General features: G+C 34.4%; 1 protein-coding gene across 9 annotated transcripts in view; it reads left to right on the forward strand.

Annotated features, from left to right (window-relative positions):
* LOC139502446 (neurabin-1-like) overlaps positions 1-12,697 on the forward strand; it is a 54,629-nt gene that overhangs the window by 22,220 nt on the left and 19,712 nt on the right. For 5 of the 9 annotated variants that reach the window (XR_011658843.1, XR_011658844.1, XM_071291923.1 and 2 more), the window contains 4 exons: positions 507-627; positions 10,287-10,347; positions 10,446-10,489; positions 11,866-12,112. Coding sequence is in view for 7 of the 9 variants with exons in the window: in XM_071291923.1 (XP_071148024.1) it covers positions 507-627; positions 10,287-10,347; positions 10,446-10,489; positions 11,866-12,112 (473 nt within the window). In the remaining 2 variants the exon portion in view is untranslated. Of the gene's footprint in view, positions 1-506; positions 628-10,286; positions 10,392-10,445; positions 10,490-11,865; positions 12,113-12,697 lie in introns of all 9 variants that reach the window. The other 4 variants (XM_071291919.1, XM_071291924.1, XM_071291922.1 and 1 more) reach the window with 1 other exon arrangement.

Consider the following 12,697-nt stretch of genomic DNA (forward strand, 5'->3'; position numbering starts at 1 on the left):
AAACATTTGTTTTGATTTCAGCCAAGCCAATATGTATTTCATATATTAGAAGTTGTTAATTCTTAATAATGAAAACATTTTAAAATTGTGAAGCATTGTCAGAGATATGACATATCTGCTCTACCTGTATTTGAAAATTGTCACATTATTCCAATGATTGATTAACTTGGACATCACATTTAAAGTCTGAGACCTAAATAATAGACCAATTCAAAATTATAACTTCCTTGTGAATTATATTCTGTCTCTATGTCCTTATAAAGATAGTGTCAATCAAACCTCTAAAAAAGTAGTATAACACCAGTTTTGAATTTGTTCTAAGAAATTAATAGAATAATAAAAAAATATATAAGAGCAATATTAACCATGGCCAAGACTGATATTTGAATTAGCCAAATTAAATCAGTCAAATAATGCTACATGAAGAGTTCTTGTTGATTATGAAATTAAGAATCAATATTCAGATTTCAGAGTTACTATATATAGCTATTTATTTGATTTTTCAGGTCCGGAAGGCCTTGGCCTTAGTATTATTGGAATGGGAGTGGGTGCTGATTCTGGTGTAGAAAAATTAGGGATTTTCATTAAAACCTTAACAGAAGGAGGGGCAGCACAAAAGGATGGAAGGTTAGTTTAGATAACCTCTGATGTTGTTTTTATCCAACCTCCAAAATGGAAAAATTTCTACGAAAAGTCTATAACTGTTTTAAAATTGAGTTCTGAAAATTTGAAATCTGCAATACAAAAGAGACCTAAATTCATCTTTTTTGGTATTTGATTGTTCCAAAACCAATTCAAGTCTAATACACATACATGTAAACGTGCACTTGCAGAAGGTTGATTTTTATCTGACGCAGCTAATATATTAGTATACAGGCCAGTAGCCAGGAATTTTCAAGGGGGGGGGGGGGTATTTGGACTCACGAACTCTACTTCAACAGTCACAATTCGCACAGAACATTGACTTAAACGAACCCCCCCTTGAAAACAAATAAGCACTGCTACGGGTATGATGTATAACACTAAACCTACACAATGTACAGCCTCAACACTTCTCAGTAAATTGAAAATCACCTAATCACCAATGCAGCTTATATATTAATGTGTACCACTAAAACTACACAATGTAAACACTTTTTAGTAGATTGAAAATCAAAAGCAGTTATAAATGAACTGTTTCAACTATGTATTTAAATTTATTTATTTCCCTTATTTTATGAGATTTATTGTCTAGTGAACATTCATTTATCAGCTGTTTTATGTTTTTTATGTGAAAAACCATTAAATAAACTTTATTGAAATATGTTTCAGTCTGTAACATATAAATTAAATTCTCTACAGTATTTATCTTCTCTTAAGTCTTTTTATCATCAAATAATCTTGATAAGTGTGTTTGATATATGTTGCAACTAATTTATAGTTCTTAACTTCAAAAGTTCTATTGACTCAAATAAGCCAGGTGGGGGTTGGGTTCTCTAATTCAAAGCTTTGTTGAGGTCAGAATTTAGGTCATTGAGTTACACCTTAGACATGTGTAAAAATTATGTGTTTGATACTACAACAGGTGTAAATATCTCCGGTATTCTCTTAGGACATAGTTTTACAAAGCTTTGTTGAGGTCGAGATCTAGGTCATTGAGTTACACCTCAGACATGTGTAAAATTGATGTGTTTGATACTACGACAGGTGTAAATATCTCAGGTATTCTCTAAGGAGCTTTGTTAAGGTCGAGATCTAGGTCATTGAGTTACACCTAAGACATGTGTAAAATTGATGTGTTTGATACTACAACAGGTGTAAACATCTCAGGTATTCTCTTAGAACATAGTTTTACAAAGCTTTGTTGAGGTAGAGATTAAGGTCATTGAGTTAGACCTAAGACATGTGTAAAATTGATGGGTTTGATACTACAACAGGTGTAAACATCTCAGGTATTCTCTTAGAACATAGTTTTACAAAGCTTTGTTGAGGTTGAGATCTAGGTCATTGAGTTACACCTAAGACATGTGTAAAATTGATGTGTTTGATAATACGACAGGTGTAAATATCTCAGGTATTCTCTTAGGACATAGTTTTACACTTAAGGAAGTGTAGATATAGGTAAATTCACAACTTATGTACAAAAGATATAATATAAGCATTTATAAAGATAAGTGTTAATAAGTTATATTTAATTTTAATAAATGTGCTAAAAACATTTTTGGAATGTTGACATTTTTGTGTGCATATATATACATATATCTGCCTGTAGCATTTTAATGACATTTTGTGTTTTTTAATATTTTTATATATTTTTTTACTTTGTAAAGTTACAAATTTTAAATTAATATGCACTGTTTTGATACATGAATGTGACACTTGAGAATAAGAATGGTTCTGACAACTCAATCATGGACATTTAAAAACACAGTTTGGGATTTGCTAGTGATTTTTTTTTTTTTGCATTTTAATAGATCTTCAGTCAATGATGGGTTGTGTATAAAAAAAAAAAAAGAAGTTGTTTTAGCCAAAATGCATTTCTGCTTTATCATTTTTATACCCCACCTACGATAGTAGAGGGGCATTATATATTTGCTGGTCTGTGTGTCGGTTCGTATGTCTGTTCGTCTGTCTGTCCCGCTTCAGGTTAAAGTTTTTGGTCAAGGTAGTGTTTGATGAAGTTGAAGTCCAAACAACTTGAAACTTAGAACATATGTTTCCTGTGCTATGATCTTTGTAATTTTAATGCCAAGAAAGAGTTTTTATCCAAATTTCACGGTCTATTGAACATAGAAAATGAAAGTGCAAGTTGGGCATCTGTGTACTATGGACACATTCTTGTTTTTTCAATGCAATTTTAGATATCCTTCCTAAGGGACGACATCAAAAGTTCAATGTAGGATAAAAAACTTAATTCACATAGTTTTTTCACTGACCCTCCCACCCCCCCTCTTAACTTAATTTGGGAAAAATTGATTTACCAATAGGGATATATGTAAAAATCGATTTTAGATATACCAAACTTGCAGAATTTTAACCCCACCCCAAAGTAATTGATGTAAGTTTTTTTATCCTACATCGATCTTTTGATGTCGTCACTAATTGTACAATTTCAACAGAAAATTGGATTTCTATCAAAATTTTACAAATAAAAAGTGAACTCTATAAAGTTGCTAACATAAAGAGGACCTGGTTGATCATCTCTAATGAAACAGAAATCACCTGTTGTTATGATAAGAGATTAGGATTGGATGAAAATGTCTTTGACCTCGTTTGAACCTCAAATTATCTGTTGCTGCTAGATTAAATAAATGTTATTTAGGCACTGAAAGGATTAAGTACTTTGTAAAAAGGTGATCTTATCACTTTTGTGAGGTGTCAATGAGTAAGACCTCCAGTCATAGCCAGTCTAGTAAGTTGTTATGTTGCTTCTCTAGATGTTTTGTGCTTGGTGGTGCCCCATTTACATCAATGTAATCCAATTTAAAGTCCCTATTGCTATGTAAGAAAGTGTCTATCAAATTCATAAATCCCATCCTCTCTAACAAATTTCTAAGGCAACAATTTATTGTCTGACCTAAAGACTTGCTGACAAATTTTAAACAAATAATTGCTGTTCTGTAAGAAGAACAAATCAAGAAGCATGTAGTAAGAGGACATGGTCAAATCAGACATCTTGACAGATAGTATGGAAAATATGTAGTGACTGAGAATTATATTACAGATAAGTGTTCTGAGTGTAACTTCTGAAAGGTTTCAAGACAAATGATGTATCAATCCCTCATTTTACTATGCTTGAAATAGCCAAGATTACATGGTATAGCTTGATTGGCATTTACGTAATGTTACGTGACAAATAGTTCATGGATGTTCAAGACTTTCTTCTCAGAGGCGGATTTAGGGGGGCGGGGGCAGGAGGCCCAGGCCCCCCCTTTTTTCGGAAAAAAATTGGTTGCTTATAAAGGGAATCATTGAAGCGTGACTGGAGCGGCCCCCCTTAGGTCAGTCAGTGGGCCCCACTTATGAAAATTTCTGGATCCGCCACTGCTTCTACCATTGGTAAATAAAATCCTATTAACTGTTCTAAGTTAATACAAATGTGTTTGATAATATATTTTATACAAACCTGTCAACTTTGTGTTTTGGAAAAAAAATGATTTCGATTTGAAGGGCAGGTTTGATATGACCAATTGTACAATGAAAATTTGGCACTAGATTTCCCCCTGTGTGAGCCTCATGCATGGTGCATGTAACCTGTCAACTTTGTGTTTTGGAAAAAAAATGATTTCGATTTGAAGGGCAGGTTTGATATGACCAATTGTACAATGAAAATTTGGCACTAGATTTCCCCCTGTGTGAGCCTCATGCATGGTGCATGTAACCTGTAAATGGATGTGCCATGTAAACAAAGTTGTATATTGTGTTACATGTATAATATAAAAAAAGACATGTTTATTATAGTAGTAGCTGTACTAACATTTCCTTAGGTTTGATACATAATTAATATCTTTTGGAAGGCAGATTATGTGTTTGTTGATTTAGCTCCCCTTACTTGCAGCAGCATACGATTGCATTGCATTCTAAGGGATTTTAGTTTTATATCTGTTGTTTGAGAGATTATAACTTTTGAGTTTGCTAAGTTGGATAAAAAAAAATAACTGCAAGTTGGAACAGTTATATGAAATACAGGCTTTTATGTAATTATTTCTAAGGTAAGTTCTTTATTTTTATTGGCTGATTAATTTTTTCTGTCCCATCTCTAGCTAGGGGACAGATGTGTTAGAAGTGTGTGATTATAAGTGAAAGACTTAATAATATTAAGTTCCCTTGTCAGTTAACAGATTAAAGTTACATATAATAAGAATAGGTTTGATATAAGGTATAAATTTAAGAGAGATCGAGCACTTATGACTTTCATAAATAAAATGAACAAAAAAATTCTAGAACTAGTACCTATAACTTTTCCTTTAGTTTTAAAAAGGCATTTCATTTTGAACTATTCCATTGTCCTCTTAACCAAAATTTTGGAACTGTCATTGAACAGATGATGGCCTTCATTTACTAAACTAAATTGCTATACTTACAAAAAATGTACCTAACCCCTTGCCCTAAACTTTACCCTTGAGCTCATCTGTATAGACTCAAAAATAATCCTTACCTTACCCTGATTCTTAAGGACATCCCGACTGTAAATTGTAAGGTTCCCTAAAGTAAATAAAGGTCAATAAAATTATCAGATATTAAGTAAGATTAATTCAGAGACTTCAAACTTAAATAAATTGTTCTTTCCCAAAGGCACCTCTAAGGTGTGATAATTAAGTAAATTGTTCAGTGCATATTTCACATGAAGCATTACATAAGCTAAATGGTTTTTGAATGTCTGTTTCAGCATGATGAAAGATATACATATCTTTGAAATATAACTTTTGTTTTAGCTATCACTCCTTTATTCATGTTCTTTAGTTCTAAAATAATCAAATATATGTAAGTACACAATGTTTTCACAGTAAACTGTTAGAAGGGTACAAAAGAATTACTATTTTCTTCCAAATTACTTGTTAACCTTAATTATTTAATTAAGTCTCCCAAACAAAGTTTGGAGACTTATTGTTTTTGCTCAGTTCTTATTATTTTTATTATTATGTCACCCGATCGACAATGTCGGGTGACATATTGCTTTTCTTATGTTTCTTTGTTATTATTATTATTCTTCCACCTTTTTTTGTCCGACAGGTTTTTTGGAGTAAAATGGAACCAATCTTAATGATAATTCACTATAAGGAGGAACACAAAATTTCGGGTTGCAGTAGGGTCTAAGACCATAAAAAATGGCTGCCGTTTCCATGGAAACGGAACAATTGTGAAAATTTCCAGTTTTTGGTTTTGTGAATAATTTAGAGATGCTTAAACTCAGAATCATCATATTTTATCACAATGTAGGTGCCAGCCATATAATGGTTTTGGATGATATTGGCAATCATTGGAACCACTATGTTGCCATGGAAACTACCCCAAAAATTTCAAAAATTTCAAAATGCTCCAAATTTTTTGAAACTTCATAGTAACGATGAGCAACTTTGGTAGATGCGTAATTTGGCGTTGGAATTTCCAAAATGTCTGCCGTTACCATGGAAACAGTGCATAAGTGTCAAAATGCTCTAAAAACCTCAGGGTTTGGTGAATAATTTTGGTATGCTACAACTTGAAATCATCAAATTTTTACACAATATAGTTGTCCACTATATACAGCTTTTGATTGAATTTGACAATCATTGGAACTCTTCTGTTACCATGGATACAGGACCAAATATTTCAAAAATTTCAAAATGCTCCTAAATTGATCAAACTTAATATGATTGTTGACTGGCAAGTCTGCATGATACTTTTGACATTGGAATTTCCAAAATGGCCACCGTTGCCATGGAAACTGCAAAAAAGTCAAAAATTCTCAAAATGCTTTGAACTTAATAAAACTTGATATTATTGTTAACTGACAAGTACAGATGAGACTTTTGACTTTGAAATTTTCAAAATGGCTGCCGTTGCCATGGAAACAGCAGAATTGTGAAATTATTTAGAATGCTCTCAATGTACTGAAAATTTACGGAAAGATGTATTGCCATGCATATATGTGCATTCACTGTTAAACAATTTTGAAATGGCTGCTGCTTAGTGGCAATGGGGGGAAGGGTGACATCCGCTATTGCTTGCAATGGCAATTCTAGTTCTTCTTCTTCTTCTTCTTCTTCTTCCGCCGCTTTAAAAAATGAACTTGTCCGCAGCGTTTCTCCAAAACCGCTTGTCAGATTGACTTAGGATTTCATAAAATGGTAAACTAATATGTCTAGGTGAGCCATCAATCTTTCGTTTGTGCATTGGGGTCTATTAAGGGGTGTTTTGGGGGGTAGAAAGCAGGGAGGGTTTTACTATAGAACCCTATGGGATTTTATTTTCAAAATTTTTTAAATGAATATAACTTGAAAACTATAAGTGATAGATACATGCAGTCTTCAGAAATGATTATAGGACAATAAAATAAATCACATGAAATATAGGGGGATGCCCTGGGGGGTCATCCCCACCCCCTTCAATTTGAGAATGTGCTATTATCTTGTAAACGGTCCAGATCCCCACCCCTAAACCATATATATTCTTGTAGGGGACAATAAAACAAATCAAATGAAATAAAAGGGAAGTCCCTAGGGGGTCACCCCACCCCCTCTTGTTGGAAAACTTGTAAACGGTCCAGATCCCCACCCCTAAACCATATATATTCTTGTAGGGGACAATAAAACAAATCAAATGAAATAAAAGGGAAGTCCCTAGGGGGTCACCCCACCCCCTCTTGTTTGAAAGCTTGTAAACGGTCCAGATCCCCACCCCTAAACCATATATATTCTTGTAATGGACAATGAAACAAATCACATGTAATTAGATGGAAGTTCCTGGGGGTCACCCCCACCCCGTTCAATTTGTGAATGTACTATTATCTTGTTAACAGTCCAGATCCCCACCCCTAAACCATATATATTCTTGTAGGGGACAATAAAACAAATCAAATGAAATAAATGGGAATTCCCTAGGGGGTCACCCCACCCCCTCTTGTTTGAAAACTTGTAAACGGTCCAGATCCCCACCCCTAAACCATATATATTCTTGTAGGGGACAATAAAACAAATCAAATGAAATAAAAGGGAAGTCCCTAGGGGGTCACCCCAACCTCTCTTGTTTGAAAACTTGAAAACGGTCCAGATCCCCACCCCTAAACCATATATATTCTTGTATGGGACAATAAAACGAATCACATAAAATTAGATGGAAGTTCCTGGGGGTCACCCCCACCCCGTTCAATTTGAGAATGTACTATTATCTTGTAAACGGTCCAGATCCCCACCCCTAAACCATATATTTTCTTGTAGGGGACAATAAAACAAGTCAAATGAAATGTAGGTAAAGTCCCTGGGGGTCACCACCACCCCCTCCTGTTTGAAAACTTGTAAATGGTGGAGATCCCTACTCGTAAGCCATATATATTCTTGTATGGGACAAAAAATCAAATCAAATGGACATGGGACCATATGAATGGGGAGTTATCGGAGCTTTGTTTGGGAGACTTCGTAACAGCATCCTGTTACAATTACTTCTTGTTGATTAAACAATTTTAATACTTTTTTTGGCCTAAGAACGAAATAGAATTTTAATAAAATACAAATATCATGAACAAATAATTTCAACTGGTTATTAGCAGTGCATATCCAGAAATTTTCATAAGTGGGGGCCCGCTCCAGGTATGCTTCAGTGATTCCCTATCTAATCAAACATATTTTCAACAGGGGGGGGGGGGGGGGAGGATACAGCCCTCCCTTACCTAGATATACCTTTCAAAGATAATCAGAGAATAGTTAGTAGGGTCTGGAAAATTAAGTCTTACAAAAGTATAATATGTTAGGATATCTCTAAAATAAATTAAAAATTCGATGTACACATAGACTAAGAATCCGAGATATGAGTATCGACAATAGAAAAAAACTTGCACATGAAACTCAAAAGTAATATATATCAAAGGTGGATTTCTGGAGGCATGCTCACTCCTTTTGTTGGGAATTTTTGTCTCATTATATAGGGAATCACTTAAGCATTGCTAGGGTCCCCCTCTTATGGCAGTCAGCAGACCCCCCTCCCCCCCCCCCCACCCCTTTTTATAAAAAAAGTTCTGGATCTACCACTGTATATTCAGGCAACTCGCAACCTTGAAACACAATAAAACAAACCACAACAAATTATGCATTAAATGTCATAAATTTTAATTAAATATCTTTAATTTGAAAGTGAGAAACATTTCATGTATTTAGTCTAGTTTTGCTTTTGTTGCACCTTCATCTGACAAAATAGTATAGATAGCAATATAGTTTGTCAGTTGAGAATTAAGATTAATGAATTGGTTATTATCCACCAGCTGTGAGAGACAGGGAAGGTTTACTCATTAAATGCAGATTCCTAGAAGATTTGTACAATTTCTTTAATTTCATTCACTGATTGAAGCAATCAACAATCCCTTGTGTTGTGGAAATATTCTGGCAGTTAGACAAAATATATCATTTCTTTGGTAAATAATGACTTTTATATAGAGCAGGTAAAAATAATAACAGAGAAAGTGCAAAATGTCTTTGGTAGGCAATGAAGATAAATGACTAGAGATGAGGATAAGGTCATAAAAAAGAACACGTTTGTTTGCCCTAACACTACCTACCCAGAAAATAGCTGCCTTCTCAAAATCTTTTATTGTCCTGATGTGAAACATGTGAACAGTTTTTTCTTAATCTGATAGGCATGAAGACTAAAAAAATCTTGACACTTCAATTTCTCTTTGCCGAAAGAAGAAAAGAAGCAACCAAAATATTTTAAAGTGTACCGGTAACCTAGGACATGGTCATCAGAAATATGAAACTGTTTAGGGGATTTATAGACTTACAGTAATTTAAAACTTTTAAAGACAGGTGAAAGATGGATTCTTCCGCCAGCTTTTACTCGTTAAACTCATAAACTTGATAAAATCTTCCTCTCTAAATTAACACCTCTTTAAACATACCATGTCTCACTTCAAGGAGGAAACTGAAAAGATACCAATAAAACCAGTGTTAAAGAGATGATATGTAGATGATTGATAAATCCAGTAAGACAGTAAACCAGTATAAATGATGTATCTGTCCACACATACTCTCCAAATGTTTTCTTTATTCTTTATGCATTGTGAGATGTGCATCTACTGGAAAGTATCTTTTAATTTTTTTCATGAGAAGACTGCATAAACAGGTATATCATTTATTTTTGAATTTTTTGAAATACTAAAGCTTTTTTTACCTCAGGCATAGATTACCTTAGCTGTATTTGGCAAAACTTTTAGGAATTTTGGTTCTCAATGCTCTTCAACTTCGGAATTTATTTGACCTTTTGAACTTTTTTGGATTCGAGCGTCATTGGTGAGTCTTTTGTAGACGAAACACACATCTATACTTAATTTAGTCCTGGTATCTATGATGAGTTTATTATTGGCATATGTGGGCATGATGAATGAGTTTTAAGTTCAATTATTTTAATACCAGTGATCTGTAGGGTAGCCTGTCAACTCTGAGGTTGTGAAATTTGCACCTTTCAGGTATCATATAAATATCATTTAACAAGGATTGCCATTTATTTGGTGAAGGTTGGTGGTTCTTTCTTCCAACTCTTACCTCATTTATATATCTAATATTTAAACACAATCAAAAATATACCATAATTAATTGTATAATCATTTTTCTTTCTAGGATCCAGGTTAATGATCAGATAATAGAAGTCGATGGTAAAAGTTTGGTGGGTGTCACACAGGCCTATGCTGCTTCTGTACTCAGAAATACAACAGGAACTGTCAAGTAAGTTTATACCTCCCTTGTCTATAGTGATAAAGTTTGGTGGGTGTCACACAGGCCTATGCTGCTTCTGTACTCAGGAATACAACAGGGACTGTCAAGTAAGTTTATATCCCCCTTGTCTATAGTGATAAAGTTTGGTGGGTGTCACACAGGCCTATGCTGCTTCTGTACTCAGGAATACAACAGGGACTGTTAAGTAAGTTTATACCCCCCTTGTCTATAGTGATAAAGTTTGGTGGGTGTCACACAGGCCTATGCTGCTTCTGTACTCAGAAATACAACAGGGACTGTTAAGTAAGTTTATACCCCCCTTGTCTATAGTGATAAAGTTTGGTGGGTGTCACACAGGCCTATGCTGCTTCTGTACTCAGAAATACAACAGGGACTGTTAAGTAAGTTTATACCCCCCTTGTCTATAGTGATAAAGTTTGGTGGTTGTCACACAGGCCTATGCTGCTTCTGTACTCAGAAATACAACAGGGACTGTCAAGTAAGTTTATACCCCCCTTGTCTATAGTGATAAAGTTTGGTGGTTGTCACACAGGCCTATGCTGCTTCTGTACTCAAGAATACAACAGGGACTGTTAAGTAAGTTTATACCCCCCTTGTCTATAGTGATAAAGTTTGGTGGGTGTCACACAGGCCTATGCTGCTTCTGTACTCAGGAATACAACAGGGACTGTTAAGTAAGTTTATACCCCCCTTGTCTATAGTGATAACGTTTGGTGGGTGTCACACAGGCCTATGCTGCTTCTGTACTCAGGAATACAACAGGGACTGTTAAGTAAGTTTATACCCCCCTTGTCTATAGTGATAAAGTTTGGTGGGTGTCACACAGGCCTATGCTGCTTCTGTACTCAGAAATACAACAGGGACTGTCAAGTAAGTTTATACCCCCCTTGTCTATAGTGATAAAGTTTGGTGGGTGTCACACAGGCCTATGCTGCTTCTGTTCTCAGAAATACAACAGGAACTGTCAAGTAAGTTTATTTCTCCCCAACCCCTTATGATTTAATGATGAAGTTTGATGGGTGTCACACATACATAAACAGTTAAAACTAATCCTGCTTCCAATGAGAGAACAAGAACTGGAATTTCTAGGCTATTTGATACCATTGTATTGATGATGGCTACAACTCTGCTACTTGTAACACACATACCTGCAAAGAAAATATAACAGGAAAAAACAGTAAATATAAAAATGTATGCGATATTGTATATTTGATGACAAATGGATGAGGATGTAAACACTGTATAGGTCACAAATAGCCTTCAACAATAAGCAAAACCCTTACGGAATAATAAGTTATAAAAGTACATGGCAGTCTTGTTGAAATGATATATGTTTCTGAAATTTTTGCGTATCAGCTGGACATAGTCATGATGTTTGCTTTTCATGGAACATACCATGTAAAGGTTTGTTCCATATTGCAATGTAATTTCTTGAAATGAATTGGTCTATTACCTAATTTAGGTTTATGATTGGTCGGGATAAAGATCCAAGTAAAAGTGAAGTAGCTCGTCTCATACAACAGTCTCTAGAACAGGATCGTCGTAGAGAAGAAATGAAGAGACTTGAACATGACCGATTAGTACAGCTACAAGATAGTATAACACCTAGAGATGCTGTCATGGAACGGGACCATCAACGTCACATGTCTGAGTCGGGTAGAGAGTTGGACGATGATGATGAAGATGAAGAAGAGGTAGAAGACGATTCGGTAAGAAACAAATATGAGTATAAATTTGTGAAGTACATGTTAGAGATGCGAACTAAGTAACACAAATAGTCATACACAGCTCAAGGTCAAAATACAGTTTTCCACAATGGACAGGTGCCCTGATTTAAAGAAAATGTGTGGATGTATTAAAAAGGAACTATAGAAGATCTGTCAAATTCCCAATATAACAAAAACATTAATATATTACATAAGACAATCACTCTGAGGCTCACATGAGGGATTTTGAAAATTAAAAAAGGTTTAGCTTGGGAATGTGGAAGTATACAAAATATGAATTTTTATGAAAAATGAAGTATTTGGTATTCTTTTAGATTTCAAGAAAAAAGGGGTTAATATATTGATTGATTTAAAATATTTGCTTATATTAGATGTGGGGACAAATGTTGTTACAAAAAGAACAAATTTGTAGTATAGTTGCAACTCATTGACTTAAAAAAATGTAAAACATCAGCCATGTTTGTATGTGCAGCATAAGTATAGTTAACAGTAACCAGTCCGGATTCAGAATTAGTTATTTCACGGGGTTTATAACATAAAAAAAAATTAAAAGATCATAGCCTTTTA

This window comes from Mytilus edulis, chromosome 14 (genome assembly GCF_963676685.1).
Source record: "Mytilus edulis chromosome 14, xbMytEdul2.2, whole genome shotgun sequence".
Taxonomy (NCBI): domain Eukaryota; kingdom Metazoa; phylum Mollusca; class Bivalvia; order Mytilida; family Mytilidae; genus Mytilus; species Mytilus edulis.